Source organism: Zonotrichia leucophrys, chromosome 3 (genome assembly GCF_028769735.1).
Source record: "Zonotrichia leucophrys gambelii isolate GWCS_2022_RI chromosome 3, RI_Zleu_2.0, whole genome shotgun sequence".
NCBI classification, from domain to species: domain Eukaryota; kingdom Metazoa; phylum Chordata; class Aves; order Passeriformes; family Passerellidae; genus Zonotrichia; species Zonotrichia leucophrys.
Genome location: NC_088172.1, coordinates 50090726 through 50108094, shown reverse-complemented (window position 1 = coordinate 50108094; position 17369 = coordinate 50090726). Strand labels below are relative to the sequence as shown.

The window sequence follows — 17369 nt, the reverse complement described above, 5'->3', positions numbered from 1 at the left end:
CTGCCACGGTTTAGTTAGCCTCCTAATGAGCAGTGCAATTTTAATGGGTGTGTTTTCCTTTCTGGAGATCTATGGCCATGGCTGTGGGGAGAGGACAGAGCTTGGCTCACAGAGGCGCATGCTCTGGCTCTGCCTTGTGTCCCCTGCCAACCCACTTCAAAGCTGCCTGCCTCGGGCTGTGGGCACAGGGGAGGGAGCAGTGGTGGAGGGGATGCCTGACAGCCTAGAAACAATGCTCTCTTTTTTTACTACCTCACCTGTGGACATCCTTTGAGGTCCAGCTAGAGGGAAATAAGCTGTCTCATCTGCAAGCCTGTGTGGGGGTGAGGGTAAATGTCCTGGATAAGCTGCAGTGCAGTAACTCACACACCCAGAGCCCATGTCCAGTCGGGGCAGAGCAGCATCGTGCAAGCTCCATGCTGGTGTCAGTGCTGGAGAGAAGGGCGTTTGTGGGCTTGTAATTCTGTCATCCTTCCCATCTAGCCATTCCTGTGTGGCCATCAGCTGTGGTTGGAGTTTCACCTTCGACTTAAAGAAAGCTCTGCATATATTTCCTCGTGTGGAAATGAAACATCATCTCAGTGGCAGCTTCACAGAATGTGAGAAAGCCACTTAGACTAAGTCAGTCTGAGCAAATATTCTTACTTATTCCAGGTTTTCATGAATGGGGATGTCGCTGCTCATCATGGGTGATGCAGCCGAAATCCTGCCTGGATTCCAAGTGGCACTTGAAATATCGCCAAAAGGATATTCCCCTTTGGGATATTCCCAAAGGCTGCCTCTGACAGCCTTTGAAATGTTTGAGGGACAAGCAGTGGACTGGGGTAGTGGTGAGCAAAAGGGAGCCCTGCGCTCCAGGAACTTGCATGGAAGAGGCTGTTAAACTCATGAGTTTGCCCCTGGCACCAGTGGCAGATGGATGCATGAGTGCCCTTGCAGTGCCCTCAGGAGCCATGGAGCTGCTCAGGGGGATCCTGCTGCCTTGGAATCTCTCAAGGATTTCTTCTCCTACCTTCTCCTGCAGTCAGAGAGAGCAATATGAACTGTGCTTAAAACCCACTTCTTCCCACTAAGGAGAGTGTTGTCACTTGTGATACCAGTGGGCTTCTCTAGCACTGAGTAAGCTGTTCCCAGGGCCAGTGCTGTTAAAGACCCCAGCCTTTGTGGCTGTGCAGAGAGTGTGAGAATGGTACATCAGTGCAGGTAGAAGTCAGGGATGTCCCAGGGAAGATGTGGCTTCCAAGTATTCAGGACCATGTTGTGGGCTTCTCTTCTGTGCTGTCCACTTCTCTTAAGTGAACAGTGCGTTCTCAATACTTTCTTCGACAACAAAAATACACATTAGAACATAGTATGAGTCAAGTGTCCCTAATTTTAAAGAGGAAACTAACCAAAATTGTAGTTCTTTTAGCTTTGTGGCAATGTTTTTTTTGCTCTTAATTTTCCTGACATGATTTTGATGTATTGTGTGCTTCATCTCAGACTGTTAGAAACAAAGAAGTTATCACAGTTTATAGTAAATTAAGAACATGAATATGAAAACAACAACAAAGTGTAGGTGAAAGCAATGTGGTAACTACAGCCATGAACATGGTGTGAAAAGACACAGACTTTGAAGGGAGGTGTTTTATTCTGACAATGTCTTGCCACGGCATGAGTTGCTTGGTGTGGGTTCATGTTCTAATTTTCTCAGGCAAGTTTTCCTTCCTGTCACTGAGCTTCTGACTAGGGCTGGAGGACAGCCTGTACAAGGATTACCTGGGGGAAAACAAGCTCTGTTCTAGCTTCATCCTGTGCTTTTGTCATGTTTGTGGTTGCAGTCAGACTAAATTCAGACTGCACCATTTGAAGCAACCTCAGGCTCTGATTTATCTCAGAAACAGGGCTTAAGATGTTATAAATTGATATTTGTGCTATTTCTACAACTGAATGTCAACAGGACAACAGGAGCTGCTAGTAGAGACAGCCAGGAGTCTCATGAGGCAGTGTGGTATCAGCACTGGGAAACCTCAGGTGCATTTCAGAGGAGAAGCACTAATATTCCCTTTATCCTGCAGATGAGGAGTTGAAGGGGCACATATGGAATCATTTGGGGTCAATGGCTTTACCAGATCCATTGACACCTCAAGCTCTTCCTCCTTGTTGATTTAAAAGAAATAGGTGTTTAGTTATAGCTATAGTTTATAGCTTTGCTATAAACTTCTTTTTCTGTAAAATCAGTGAGTCTCCCTTCTTGCAAATCAAATTTCCAGTGACAGGCTTGCTGAAGCAGAGGTTTCCAGTGAAGCCAGGGAGCTTTGGGTCAAATTGGAGTACCACAGGCATCTGTCCCTCCTTACAGTTTTCCACTTCTAGGTTTAGAAAAGGTTAGACTTGAAATCAGTCAACAAAGATTGAAAGGATACCTGTATTAACATTTAAAACTTAATCAAATAGTATAGATCTGATTTTTATTTGTTATCAAAAACTAAAAGGCCGTAAGCATAATTCTGCTGATGGTACCACCTAATCCTCAGGCTGTTTTCTGAACTCTCAAAGAACAGCTGGAGTCAGAATTATGACTCTGTCCTGCAGAGAAAGAAAAGTCTTTATGTTGTCAGTCATTTTGGCAGTACCTCTGGCTGATATGGTTAAGCCATGCAAAAGAGAACAATCCACCAGAAACAAAATTATTTTCACCAGATGAAGAACTTCAAAGACTTCAAATGTAAGCAAACTAATATTATCAGGACCTTGAAAGATGCATTGATGAGAATCCAAAAGAAAAATAGACTAACATCAGTGTGAATTGGTTTTAGACAGCCAGGTGGAGGAAATGTATCTAGACAAAGGGATAGTCTGAGTGATAGGTTTATAAGCTGCCTTTCAGTGCTGGTTTTGGAGTAGCTGGTTTCAAAAACTCTTCCAAAATGGATCTGCCAAATGTTCAACTTCTTCTATATTTTACTTATTAGGGAATTGGGAATAATTATAGTTTTTATGACATACAAAGTACATTCTTCATAAATGCTGCTTCCTTTTCTGTTAGTGATTGAGGATTTTATTTTAGAAGGGTCACCCCCCTACATACTGTTCCTGATTTACAGAGTATGCTATATCCATCCATATCCATCTCACTGCCTGATGTTTGGAAGCTTTCAGGAGGCCTGCTGCTGGAATTGGTTTTATGTTTTGGACTCCCAGAAGTGGCTGCTGAGTTGAGCAGTGGGCTGTATTTCTCCAGGAGCTGAAACAGTGGCCTGATGTAAACCATGTGTTTTGGAGCCCAGGCCATGCACATTAGTGTGGGTGGCAACAAGGAGCCCCAGGGCCAGAGCTGTGCAGCCAGGAGAGCTTGAAAACCACCTGCTCAGTTCTTCTGGACTGTCAAGGGTTTCTGTCCTCTCATTGGACCTAAAGGAGCAATGACTTGGTGCCTCTAGCTCTGGAGCAGGGGTGGATTTCAAAATAAGTTGGAGACAAAGTGTGCTACCATGGCTTCAGCTGGGAACTCGGAAGGTTTAAGCTGTGAGAGCAGTGAAGAGCTTTGAATGCAGTCTTGAGTTGAAGAACTCAAATGAATGTGGTAAGGAATATTTTTAAGTGCTCATGAGACTGATATCAATCTCCAGGTGACAATTACAAGTGAAAAATTGTGCTGTAGTGGCACAGCTATGTTAAATAAAGCAAGGGGCTGTTTTTAAGCTATAGCTGTCCACGGCAACTCTTGAGAAGAATGTGGAAATAGAAAGATGGAAAATGCAAGTTTTAAAATAACAGTGGTGTTCTGGGAGCTGTATGGCTCAGAATGGATGGCTTTTGCTGTTGCAGCTCCAGGCCCAGTTGGAGGAACTGTTTCCATAAGTTTTTGTTGCTTGGTTAGAGCATGCAGCAAAGCACAGCTTACTTAGTCTCAGTTCTCCCTTGCCAAGTGTCATGATTTTACCCCCTTGTCATGCTGGCTGAAGACACTATCCATGCCTTTGTAGTTGTCATTTTAGAGGGAACCTCAGGTGGGCCCTTATCCATCCCTGCCTTTCTCTATGGCAAACCCTTGCCCAGCTATATGCTGTGGATGGTTCAACTGATACAAATGATGCTTTTCCATCACCTGTGATGCCTGTTCAAGCCAACCAGTCACACCTGCAAGGCAGCAGGGTTAGAAGGCAGCTCTGTCCTCCTGGTGACTGGCAAGAGGAGGCTGTCCTGCCAAGGAATGTGCACAGCCACATCCCTGTTGTCCATACCTCACCTGTGGTTGCAGTGACTGTGCACTTCATCTGTTCTGGTGCTGGAGTTCTTTGTAGTGTCCATACCTGCCTGGTGAGCAACAGGTCACTGATGATCTTCATTGTAAAGGTTTTGGCTGTATAAATATGCTGGCAGATGTAGACTAGCAACTTCATGGTTAGGGCAAGATACTAAGGGTGCAGTCTTCAGGGAGAGCAGACAATTATAGCGCAATAAGTTAATGGAAAGAGACCCCCAGCTCAGCCTGTGGATGAAGCCAGTAATGGTGAGGGCAACCCCATGCCTTTGCCAGATGGTTTCACCTCCTCCGTCCCCTCAAGGAACCCCCTAAACTGTTGTCACTCCAGTACTGCTTTTCCTCCAACTCAGTGAACAGGCAGGTGTTGGACAACACCCTGAATGGGCACTGCAGACCAGGGCCATGGCTGCAGTGTGCTCTGACAGCCTTTGTGGGGTTCCTGTGGGCCTTTGCACACTGGTTTGATCACTGGAGAAGCCCAGATGTGAGGCCTCCAAAACCAGTTGGTGTGAGAGGTAGGCATAGCCCAGCCTCAGAGGGCTCCCTTCAAAGGTCACTGATGCAGAAGGAAGCCTGTGCATTGATGTCAGTGGGAGAACGTGAAGCCTTTGATAACTCACTGTTGGTTTTTCCTAAGTCGTAATACACGTGTTAATCGTGTAGAATTACATTCCTGAGTTTGGAAAGTGCCCTGGTCCACTGTGCTCAGCATTCAGAGGGCTCTTCAAAGGGAGCACTGGAAACTTCTGTTGATGCTGTCAATTTAAAGAATGTCCTCCGGATGCCAGGTAACTCCTCTACAGATGTATAATTCCTTAAATCAGACATTACCGCTGGATGCTGGTCCTCTGCCTGAAACTCCTGACTGGAGCCCAGTGAATTATGGCACAGATTCCATTGTGCTTTGCAGGAACTGAAGCGTTCCAGTCCCTGCTTTCTGTGCCAAGCAGAAGTGTGTGGAAATGTGCTAAATGATTTTTTCTTTTTTTTCTGCAAGAAACAAAGGATGTTTATGTCTCTCGCCTCTACTGCTTTAACTGATTAGCTTATTTCCAGGAGGAGATCTGAGGTTGAGTGTATAAATTAGTGGCATTACAAGAGTTGGTCAGCCCACACAAGGGAAATTTGACAGAGCGTTTTAAAATGCTAGGGGACCCACCGACCCAGTAAGCCTCAGGGTGGATTTATTTTTCCATTTCAGTCCTACTTTCTCTTAGGTCATATACTTAGGCTTTTACATGTGTTAACTGCTGCAGTACTCTGAAGATCCCCACTAGAGCTCGTGTTCTGCTCTGTGCCAGGGCAGGTCTGAGGGAAATCACTGATCCCAGGGTCTTGTGCATTTAGAGCAGTCAGCACATCGCAGTTCGGAGGGCCACATCAGCACTGTTTGAGCTGGCTCACCCACTGCAGGAAATATCTTTGCAGAGTGAACTCTTCTTGGGATGGCCCCAGTCCAGCCCTCATTGAAGCTGGTGGATTGCTCACATTTTCTTAACTGAGCTTGGGTCATCAACTTAAAAAAACCCTATCAACTTAAAAAAAATCCAGTGACACTTAGACAAAGTGGGACATTAATTTTTGGGTGGAAAACACCTGTCTTCCTGTAATACTGTGTTTGTGCTCTTTCTTATTTTCTTTTCTGCTGATGTGTCTTGGGGGTAGCTATATAGTGACAGGTAACAGTCAGAGTATGTGAAGGTGAGGAGGAGAGTAGCCACCCCTGTGTGGGTTGCTGGATGAGAAAAGTGAGATATTCTTCTTTCCCCTTTGCTTTTTATTTATGGTAAAATGACATTTTTCTTTTCCTGTTAATGAGTAATCAGCAAAGGTTGAAAGCCTTAAGTTGCACAAAGGACTGCAAAGCTTAGATGCCTGGCTTTCCTGGTAAAGCTCTGCTTTCACCTTGCCAAATAGACTCTGTTTCATAATCTATTTCAAATCGGGTGAAAAAATAAGATGGTGTATCTGAATTGCCCCAACCCTTAAAGCCAATACAAAAGTGATTTACCTGTTGGAAGATAGGATGTGGGAAACAACACCTGTTGGGGGCATGAAGAAGAAAGAAGTGATCATGTTGCAAAGTATTTTTGAAAACAAAAAATTTTTCCTGGTGAAGGTCTGGCCATGATACAGCCAGTACATGAACACTGCCACATGGATGTGGCGGTTTGCTCTCTGACTTTCCTCACAAGCAGCCCAAAAAGGGCACCTGTAGAGTTGCCCTAGGATGTGTTTGCCATGTGTGCCCTGAACTTGAGTGTCAAGGCTCAAGCAGTTGCATTTAGCAGTGGCCAATACAATAGGTTTTGTGAGTATTAATATTTTACAAAGAGTCTAACCTCACAAATGGAATTAAATTTAGAATTGCCCACTAAGGAATTGCAAGATAGTGTCTCTTTTTTTCTTGTTCATTAGTTAACTAACATCTTTTGCTGCAAATACTGTTGACATCTTCATGGAGGTAGGGCTTGGACGCTTATGGAAATGCATATTATACAGAGTGTTGTTTCCCACAGAAATGGCTCAGAGATCTAGGAACTGCATCTGGCTGAGGTACTTTTCTAGTCCTGATGGTGGTTTTGAGTGGAAAAGCACAGGGTGTCTGTAAACTGAGTTGCTCAGCTCTGAAATTGGATTGCAGATTGCCAGTGGTGCAAGGTTCTTTCCTCAAAGGACAATTAGTTGAGCTTAGGGAGCAGTTAAAGTCTTCTTAAGACAGGAATCTGCTTTTTGAGAACGATAAATGAACTGAGTAGTTCTTTTCTTCTGAACTGCTCTTCTGAGCAATACTTTTTCTTTAACCTTTCATACTGTTTCATCTGGTAAAGCAGCAGTAGACTCAAGTACAGGGTTCAGTAAGTCTCATTTTATGCTTAGAACTTAATTTAAAATAATAATAAAGACCAAAACACCACATTTCCCCTAAAAAAAGCTGCAAAAATCCTGCCAATTTGCTGTTGCAATGCAAATTCTGATGATTTTTGGTCAAGTTGTCCATTGCAAAATTTCATTTACCAGCTACCATTTTTGGTCTTTTCTGATGACTTGTTATGTCTTAGCAGCTACAATTTCTGCCTCCAAGCTGTTACTTTGGTCATGGCTGGGTCACTGTACTCAGTCTCCCAGGCTTCTGCCTGTAAAAGAGAGATTGATAGTTGCTTATAAACTATATGGATGTTGTCTACTGGCTGTACCAAATTATGTGTCATCTCTGCAGCAGAACACATTTTTATAGGTCCAGTTTTCCAGTCCTGAAGTTATGGTGCACAAAGTGTAGAAAAGTTTTTGTTGACTATGGAGGGCAAAAGGAAAAATCTGTACCTGGACTTGTGGTGGTAAATTGAAGTGCCTGATTTTTTGTGACCTCAAATTTCAGTGACTTTTTGTACCTTAATAGGTTTGTCTTGTATGTTTTCCCCTGCAGTTATAGATTGATTGCTAGGGGTCAGTACTTCCCTTTTCTTCTGGAACTATTTTGTGTTTTCCTTTGCTAGATAATTGATGAGACCCTCTGAAGAATCTGTATGATTTGGCAAGTGTAAGCTGCCTCCTTGTGTGGTTGTTCAGAGGATGTTTTACCCTCAGCTTAGACCTTGTGCTTTGGGCTTACATAAGTTGTAAAATGCTTTCCTACAGTACAGCGACATTTTGGCAATACTAGTGGACGTTTCATCTGTGAGAAGTCAGTCTCAAGGCTTTAATCAGCCCTAAATTTTTAGGGCCAAGATACTGTACAGTTTTAGGGCCAAGATTCCTGCAGTTCTAAGTAATGTTGAATTTCTAGACTGAAGAGAGTGAAAGGGAGTGACTCTTTCTCATTTTTGAGACTATAGGAAAGCATTTTATTTTAATGTAATTGCAGGTAGATCTTTAGATGAGTTCTGAAGAAGATTACCAGATGATTTAGTTTGACCAGAGTGGAAGCTCAGAAAACTGTTAAATCAGTTTTGGAACAAAAGAGAAAATGCTTACAGGGGTAAATAATGGGCAGATGAGGAAGACCCAATCTTAAGTTCAGTCAAGTACTTGGTTACTTGGTAGCTAATTATTTTAAGACTGTTCCTGGGGAGTTCAGTATCCCCACAGGAAGGGGCATCATTGGGAGTTGAATGACTTAAATTAAGCATTGGATTTATTACTTCCTTCTCCCATCCCTTCTCTAGTGAGTGTAGCTTGTTTATGATAGTTCTGATTTTTTGATGTGATTTTTGTTGGTGGTGGTGGTGGTGGTTCTGAGGGATTTTTTTGAACATGAATAAGCCTGGCCAGGAGGACAAAACTCTGGTCTTTAGGATACAATGAGTTTCTCTTGTTGCTCACTGTCTGCAGAACCAGGGTTACCCTGCTTGTGGAAAATCAGATTTTTTTTTCCCAGAGCCAAGATGAGAGCAGGAGACCAGGATAAGGGGATGCTGAGGTTCAGGGGCTGTGACTGCAGAAGACAGTGACTCTGTCTTAAGGAGTGTGAAATGTCCTTCTGACTGGGAAGTGCCAACTCTTTGGCATGGCTAAACCTTGTGGGACAGCAACTTTGTAGGTACTTCTGTGGGGAGGTGTGAACCCAACTTCATCTTGCCCTGTGTGGCTGAGGTCAGGGCCTTCAGCCTTATCCCAGACCAGACTGATGGCTCCTAGGCTGTGGTGAGCTCCTGCTGCTGCTCTTCATTTTTAATGAGAAGTCCCTTTCTTGTAAAGCCTGGAACAGACTTCACACAAAAACGCTGGTTTTGATGGATCAGCAGTTATCAACAATGCTATTTTAACCATTGCTGATAACTCCATCTTGGATGCCTTTAGACTCCTGCCGGTCAAACTGTGATGAGAAATGATAAATAGAAACTGGAACTAACTAGTGAAATGGGAACAATGGTAGTAAAGTGTGGTGCTACCACGAGGAAAGTAATTGAATCCTTGGAAAGCCCTGGTTTTAAAATCTCAGCTGATCCCCTGCATTCAGCCTTAGGGTCGTACAATTCTCTTTGCCTAAAACCACATTTGTTTCAGATTGAATACTTTCCATATGGCTCTCTGGCTGGGCTGGTTCCTTTTGTATCCTTCATCCCTTGCAACTCTATTTTAATTGCAGATGAAAGCTGCAGCTTTGACTGGGGAAGCAGTGTTCTTCCCAAAACATACAGGGCTGCTGAGAGAAAACCAGCACAGTGTGCTTCCACTGCAGACTGGAAAAACTTCAGGCACCTGGGAGAGCGTGGCTGGTTGAGGGGAGGTGTTATTTCCCTCAGCCAGGGCTGGGATGCTCAGGAGAAATGTTGGGATCGAGGGATGTGGTGGCTACCAATGGCACATGGGCTCCAGTGAGAGCCTAAGGGAATGGGGCTGGCTCAGTCTGACAAATAGGAGGATAGGGAAACATCTCTCAGCAGCCAGCTGCTCCTTGATGGGAGGCTGCAAAAAGCCACTTCTTGGTGGGAGCAAGGCACATGTAGCCCTGTAATGCTGGGCACCAGCTGCAGGTAGCTGTTCAGGAGGTTTGGGTTGGAATTGAGGAAAATGTATGAGAAATAGCATAGCAGCAGGACTACGAAAGGGATCATACCCCTGCACTTGGACTGGTGATACTCAACTACTTTGAGTTATGTGTCCAGTTTTGGGCCACTCATTACAAGAAAGTCATTGAGGTGCTGGGGGAAGTCCAGAGAATGGCAGCAAGGCTGGGAAAGCTCTGGAGCACAGGTCTTATAAAGGAATATTGTGGGAACTGGAGTTGTTAAGAATAGGTGAGAAAAGGTCTCAGGGGAGACCTTGTTAATCTCTACAACTGCTTGAAAGGAGGCTGTAACATGGTGGGAGTCAATCTCTTCTCCCAAGTTGTAAGTGACAGAACAAGAGGAAATGGTCTCAAGTTGCATAAAAGGAGGTTTAGATTGGATACTAGGAAATTTTTTTCACTAGAAGAGCTGTTAAGCCTTGAACCAGTGTAACTTCTTAAAAGAACGCTGCCAACTTGTCAGCAAATGTTAAAAAATACCCAACTTGCATGAGATACCTTTTACAGTGCTCAAGGGATCATATAATGGGAGTTTGGGAAGTCAGGAATGAAGGCATGTGCAGAACAGATATTTTAGATATGCATCTGTTGGAGAACAGAACAATTAGAGATGGGTTTAGGAGAAAAGAACCTGCTTTTAATAGTAAAACTGTCTTCTGCTTCATTTTACACTGAACTTTAGCTCTTCCCAAAAAAATAATGTACCAGTGTGCCTGAAGTGGGGAAAGTGGGTTTAAAAAAAGAAAAAGGAAAAGATTTAAACAGGAAAGCTACAAGACATCCCCAGTTTCTGGCAGGAGTCCTTGTATTACGATATGTTTTCACTTTTAAGGTCTTGCACCAGTCTGTCTGAAGGGCCTGGGAAAAGGCACTGTTGAGTACTGTACATCCCGCTTGGAAATCTTGTTGTTTCTCCAATTTGGTTTTATAGAAACAATTAAAAAGCTGTAAAAATTATGCCCTTTGTTCTGATCTTCATAGATGTGCTTCCAACAGACATATGCGGGCTGTTGATATCATGTGCTCCATAGTAACTCTCATGGGGTTTGTGTGTGTGTTTGCTTATTTTGTGAAGAGAGAGGCATGCCAAGCAGACCTCTGAGAGCGCGAGCCCAGTCTCCAGATGGCAAGTTACCTTTTCGGTGGAGACCCCCTTATGGAGCAGGCTTCAGGGGTCCACACAGCAGATCCCAAGGCTATCCCCGTGGATATGGAGAGAGCAACCGAAGGATGAGCTATGCTCCAATGCCACAAGAGCGACAAAACCAGGAAGCAAGGAAACTGGGTGAGTGAAATTTCCCTGATAGCATCTGGCTTAGCTAGCACGCTTCTCTAGTCCCCTGCAGCTGCCAGGTGAGCACAGATAATGTGCTGTCCTAGGTATCAAAAACCCTTCTTCCTATAAATGAAAACACTTGTTATAATTGTGTCCTGTATCTTAGCAGAGTGAGGGCATTATGTAGAGAATCATGTAGAAATTGTAGGAGAACTCGATGCTATGTTAAAGAGACACCATGTGCAAGTTGTTGTATTAACACCAGAGGGAAAGGGTGGAGAGAAGAGCCATAGCTCAGATTCTGCTTGCATGTGGTAGGACCACTCTGAAATCCATTCTTTCTTATAAATGAAAAAGGTTACAGGAAACCTTCTGTTTTTTCCCTGCATGCACAGCCTCTGAATCAGTTCATGTGGTTTCACTACCATCAAGGAGCTCACAAGGAAGGAGCCAACCTGTCTATAGGTCATCTTTAACTAAAAGAAAAGTCACAGGTATGTTTCTTTCACATCTGCTGTCAATGAGTGGAGACAATTGGATGCAAAGAGATAGCTTTGTGATTTTTACACGGAAAGTCTTGGTGCTAGAGCTACTATGTTTTTCTCTTTGTGATAAAGAGCTTGATGGATGTCTCTAATTCTCTAATTCAAGCAGGATTAATAAAATAATACAATTTTGTAACATGGTTGGTTGAGTTTCTGAGGTCCTGTTTATTTTTTTTTCTTTAATCTTCTCCTCTCTGTCTACTGACAAATGTTACGCATTGCAGTAACTGCATGAGAAGACTTGATTAAATCAAAGCCAGCCCCCCCAAAATGATATGCCTTCTTTCTCTCAGATCTATAACCCTGTTTTTGAAGGGTTGATTACCAGAAGCATCAGCCCAGCAAAAGTTTTCACTTATATTGGAAAGAAGTGATTGCACGCTGCTGCCACGGTTAAAAAGGATGACTGAGATTCTGAATCATCTCCATGTCAGTGTGCTTTTTCACCCTCTCACACTGTGATAGGAATAGCATGGGAATGGCAAAGTGTTTAGGAAGTTTTGATGGTGATAAACAGCTATGTCAGAACTGAGAATTTTGGTTGAACTGTATTGAAATCCCATCTCACACCTTTTCCTTTCTCATGCTCACTTTCTTTCTTCAGGTGCTCCCATTGCAAAACTTTGTCAATATGCCCCCTAAGCTACTTGTGGGTAGTAGATGGGTCCTCTTGGCCATTTTGTATGGTAGCTGTTCAAACAGGTTGTTTGAAGCACTCAAAAACATTAAATAGACACTAATTCTCCCTTGTAAAAAAATTTTTGAAGAAGGTTTTATTGCCCTTCAAAATGAAACCCGATTTTAAAATCTCAGAATTTTCTTTAAGACAAAATTTCTGCTCTCCAGGTACCTCTAGCAGTGCATTTGCTGGAGATGGTGAATATCATTATGTTATAAAACATTTGCTGTGGGTAACAGTTTGGGGACTAATAGAGTATTGAAGGACGGTAGAATGTATTAGTACTGTAGTCTTGATGGCACACAGCTAACAAAAGAAATTAGTTTTCCATTAAATACCATCAGTAATCAATGCAATTACTTTTCTACACCCACCTGTATTTCTAAATCAGTTGTGATGTGTGAATATTGCATCAGTTGAAGACATTTGCTGGTTTTTATGAGAACTCTAGTGTTGTCAATGATATGCTGTTCTGTTTTGCCTTTTCAGAGGAGGAAGAGGTGGAGGTGGCACAAGACATAACTGTTCGAGTTATGTCCTCTCAGTCTGTGCTTGTTACTTGGACAGACCCACTGTATGAAAAGAGGAAGGTTGCAGCAAATAGGTACTTAGCCCTGGGTTTTTAAATGGGTGCTGAAGGGGAACTGCTTCCAATGCTCTACTGAATGCTTTTGCATTCATTTGATTGCTGTTGGTTATGAGAAAAATTTAGCTTGCCTCCTAGCACCCTGCTCGTTAGAATTTAGAGACTTGTGTGAGTGTTGTACTCCAGGGATTTACATCTCTTCTGAAATGTTGCCAGCACCAGCTCTGGTATTTATTTGGCTGCTCCAGTGTTGGTGTGTCACCACAGCCAGCAAATCCCCAAAGATGCATGGGCAAAGAAGGAATGGGGGACAAGGCACAGCTCGCAGAGGCGAGGTGTTGGCTGAGTTGTCAAAACAGACTACAGCTTTGAGATGACCATGCTGTGGGTGGAGTGGGAAAGACACATCACTGCAGTGGGAAAGATACCCATCATTGCACCCTGCATCCTCTGACCCTCCAGGAACCCCATGCAGCTGAGGCTGGAGCAGGCTGGAGCTCCTGTGAGTGAGAGCTTGGCTTGTGGCAGCATGCTGCAGCAGTTGGAGACCAAAACAAACAAGGAAATGGGCTGGAAACTGCCAAAGATCTGAAAGCACTGGATTGTGTTGCTCGGCCTGGGAACACTGATGAGCTGTGCAAACTGGGGCTGAAGTGCCCTGAGAGTCACAGCAGGAAAACTAGTAATTTTAGATGTTCTCTATTGCTTTGTGGAAGCAGTTATCAAGGCAGACAGGTGGGAACTGAGCCACTGGTGCTGCTCTGGGAGCAAGGGCCTGCCAGCAATCCAGCCATGCCCATGGCCATGGGGCAGTGAGATAGGGGTGTGGAACCACCCACTATGCCTGGCTCAGTTTTGAATAAGAATCTTGAAAGAGCCATCTTGAGAATCCATCCTTTGGGATGAAAGCAATCACACTCCATTAGAGAAAGGAAAAAAACATGCAGGGTTTTGTTGTTGGTACTTTGTTGTTTGCACTTTGTTAGGTTCTTCCCTAAGCCCCAGCAGGCTACTTGAGGGCAAAGCATCCCTGTCCCACTCCAGTTCTGCTATTGCTGGGCTTCCACATGCTCACTTTCCTTTTCCTGTGTTTCTGGTGCCAGGCAGTACAATGTTCGCTATCGGGAAAAGGGAGAATCGGCAAGGTGGGATTACAAGCAGGTGCCCAACCGGCGGGCACTGGTGGAGAACCTGCTGCCAGACACTATGTACGAGTTTGCCATCCAGATCCTGGAGGGAGAAAAGGAAGGCAAATGGAGCGTGTCCGTTTACCAGCGGACCCCAGAGGCAGGTATGCATTCAGAGGGTCCTTGGGCTAACACAAGGCATAGGATTTGAGCTGTGGAACAGGGCTGACTTGAGGGAAAGCCAGCCCCAAGTGATTGCTTGGGGCAGCAGAGGGTTGAGAGTGTGGGAAAGACCTCAGTGCTGCTGCCTGCATCCCTGTGGTAGTGAAGCACACCAGGAGAGCGCACTCAGCTGCTCTTGTAGTGCAAGGAGAACAAGGGGAAGTGGCTTAAGTATTTTTGTGGGATGGTTCAGCACCTTGGACCCCTGCAGCTATATGTGCCCCTTCCTTTGAGAAGAGCAACCTAGCTTCCATTCCTCTTTGTGGACAGCAAATTAAAATCCTCCCTCCACCATGGAGAAGCTGTCAGACCCTTTTGGTACAGGGAAATGCTCCATGACAAACAAATTACCGTGTCATTCTGGCTAAGCCACATAGCAGTCTTGTGCAGACTTCCTTTTTTTAAAATTATGGAATAAAATTTTGCTATGGCAGTCTGAGAGAGAGATGTGACAGAGACAAGCATGGACCTGAGCCATGTGTACTCTTCACATTTATCTTTGAAGTAGCTGTATAGGAATCTCTGCTATGGAGCAAAAGGTGTACGCTGTGCTGATTCTTACTTGCCTCTTCTGTGTATGGCTGTTTCCCAGCTCCTGCCAGCGCACCTGAAAATTTGGATGTTTGGCCATTAAAGGGGAAACCAACCTCTGTAGCAGCATCCTGGGATGCTCTTCCAGAGAGTGAAGGAAAAGTCAAAGGTAAGTCTTCACTGTTGGTTTCTAACTCCCTCAAGGAGCTGTTTTTCTCAAAGGCAGGCTGCTGCCCTGCAGTAAGCTGGAACCTTGGCTGTGCTAGGATTCTTTCACTTGATTAAACCCAAGCAAGATTTTCATGTTTCCAGCCCAGTGTCTCCACAGTGCCACTGAGAAGCCACTGTCACTGTCTGCCTGGCATGTCACAGAGGTTCCTGGGGTATCATGCATGCACATTTTATGTCTTCTTCCATTAATAGGCAGGTCAAAATGAGGCTCAAGAAGGAAGTTTCCAGAAAGATTTTCAAGAATTAGTTGTAGAGGAAAAAGTTGGGTAGTTGCCAAGAAAGTGAGTGGGTTTATGTTGTGTTTTATTTCTAGTTTGTCATGGAAGGAAATCCTCAGCTTAAGAAGCAAACACAAATCTGATTTCAGAAGATCTCAGGCATAAATCTTGTGTACTATAATGTTATTGGACATAGTCATAAAGATAGTTTGCCAGTTGGCTAAGATTTGCATAGAATTAAAGAAAAAGCTCTTTCTGGGATTTTTCCCTGTTTCCCTCTGAAAATGAGGCTGATTTTTTAGCCTCCTGTTCTTCAGTGGTTAACGAGATTGTGTTCTCAAATTACATAAGTTGTTGGAGGTCCCTTATCAGTGCTACAGCATCTCAGGATTTGAAAAATCATTGGCCTGGAGGGAGGTACACTGTGTCTGCAAGACCTGCTTTATGTGTTCTTCAGGACAGTGGTGGAATTCCTTCCCTTTTGAAGTCAGTAGAAGTCTTGCCAATTACTTCAATGGAGCTGCAGTTGTGTCCAAGAATCATTATTTCTGTAAGAAGGGTCATGCAGGGACATTATCTGATATTTCAAGTCTGCTCCTAATTTTGAACAATCTGTAGCCCTTTGTGCAGTTTTGTCTGCATTCTTATTAGATCCTTCATCCAAGGTAATAAAGATACCTAATATTTAAGGGCTGAATGCTTATACACATCTAATATATCATTGTTTGAGTATGAAGTGTTACAGGAGATGTCTTATTTTTAAACTAAATAAATGACAAGATATTTTTACTGGCTAAATAAAATCACTGAATTAGCATTCCATGGTCATTTTGATACCATGTGGTAATAAGGAATTTTTTTCTTTTGATCCTTTTGTTTTTCAATCCTGTCCTTTTTTGTATTTATACCACATATTAAAATAATGGGAAACAGTGTTCTCCAGTAGTCATTTAAGAGTTATCAGAAGCTACACCAGTGTCTCCGCCATGGAAGCAATGCCTGTGTAAAAAGAAGGAAAAGAAAAAAGATTCAAAGAAAAAGGAGCCGTGTCTTCTGATACCTTGATTTGTTTTTCAGTGGAGCATTAAAATCAATGATTTTTCCTTGATTTTGATGAACTGTGCATGCCTTATTTCTTAACACAATAAATATGGGGTCACTTTCAGAAAAAAAAAAAGATGCCGTTATATTCTAGATTTTTCTCATTGTGGCACTGCGGCTCCTCAGGTATTATTGTGGGGTTTTGTGTAGAGAGAGAAAGCTGGCAGCCCGTGAAATTTATTATCAAAACCCTGGTTTTGTCTGATACCTGTGCCTCTTACAGAGGATTTGAAAAGAAAACAGAGCTTGCATATATCTGACATTTCACCTGCACTTCTTGGGAGTATAATGGGAAGATTCCTCTTCATGCCCAGAATTGTATAGGGGTGAAATTTCTCTCAACACAGAAAGCTAAGACAGAGCACAGGTATCACAGTGATTCAAAACTCGAAGGTGAGAGCAAGGGGAGTTTCAAAGTGTCAACCAGACCTTGCTTTGCTCTCTCTGCCGTGGTGTTTGACCCTAGCTCTGGCTAAGCACAGTGTGTCATATTTAGAATTTGTTGGACAGACGTGATGTTGCTACCATTTGGCAAATCTGCAGTGCAGATATTTTCTGGTAGAAGTATCTCTTCTGAATAAGAACAAATATTCAACTTAACCTACATATATACGTGTATCTCTCTCTCATGTCTTTACACTCTAGCTGTTGACTCGGCGTGCATTGCCAGTGTATTAATTTTAGTAATGCACGTTCTAATTCATCCTACCCATACAGTCTGTCCGCTGGAAACAGGACTGTTTTCAGTTTCCTCCTTCCAACCGTCTGCCAAATCATTTCAGAATACATTCTTTCATACGCCCCGGCTCTCAAGCCATTTGGAGCAAAGTCCATCACCTACTCTGGAGCTACAACATCAGCCATAATAGATGGTCTGCAGGCTGGGGAGCGCTATATTTTCAAAATTCGTGCGGCAAACAGGAGGGGACCGGGTCCTCAGTCAAAAGCCTTCAGTGTCGCCATCCCAGCAGGTGAGCACCAAGCCATGAACCAGTGATGTAGTTCACCTACTCTTGCCTTGGTCCCAGTTGTGTTAATTCTTACTGACTCAGCTCCTCTGCACTGTGTCTGACCTGTGGGATTTGAGTTCCT

General features: G+C 43.6%; 1 protein-coding gene across 2 annotated transcripts in view; it reads left to right on the top strand.

Annotated features, from left to right (window-relative positions):
• Positions 1-17369, top strand: part of FNDC1 (fibronectin type III domain containing 1) — a 62170-nt gene that overhangs the window by 11979 nt on the left and 32822 nt on the right. Inside the window, exons 1-7 of one of the 2 annotated variants that reach the window (XM_064708127.1) lie at positions 4198-4302; positions 10837-11046; positions 11433-11531; positions 12751-12865; positions 13951-14138; positions 14789-14896; positions 17060-17248. In XM_064708127.1, coding sequence (XP_064564197.1) covers positions 10845-11046; positions 11433-11531; positions 12751-12865; positions 13951-14138; positions 14789-14896; positions 17060-17248 — 901 coding nt within the window. In that variant the 5' untranslated portion in view covers positions 4198-4302; positions 10837-10844. Of the gene's footprint in view, positions 1-4197; positions 4303-10836; positions 11047-11432; positions 11532-12750; positions 12866-13950; positions 14139-14788; positions 14897-17059; positions 17249-17369 lie in introns of those variants that run through there. The other variant, XM_064708126.1, reaches the window with a different exon arrangement.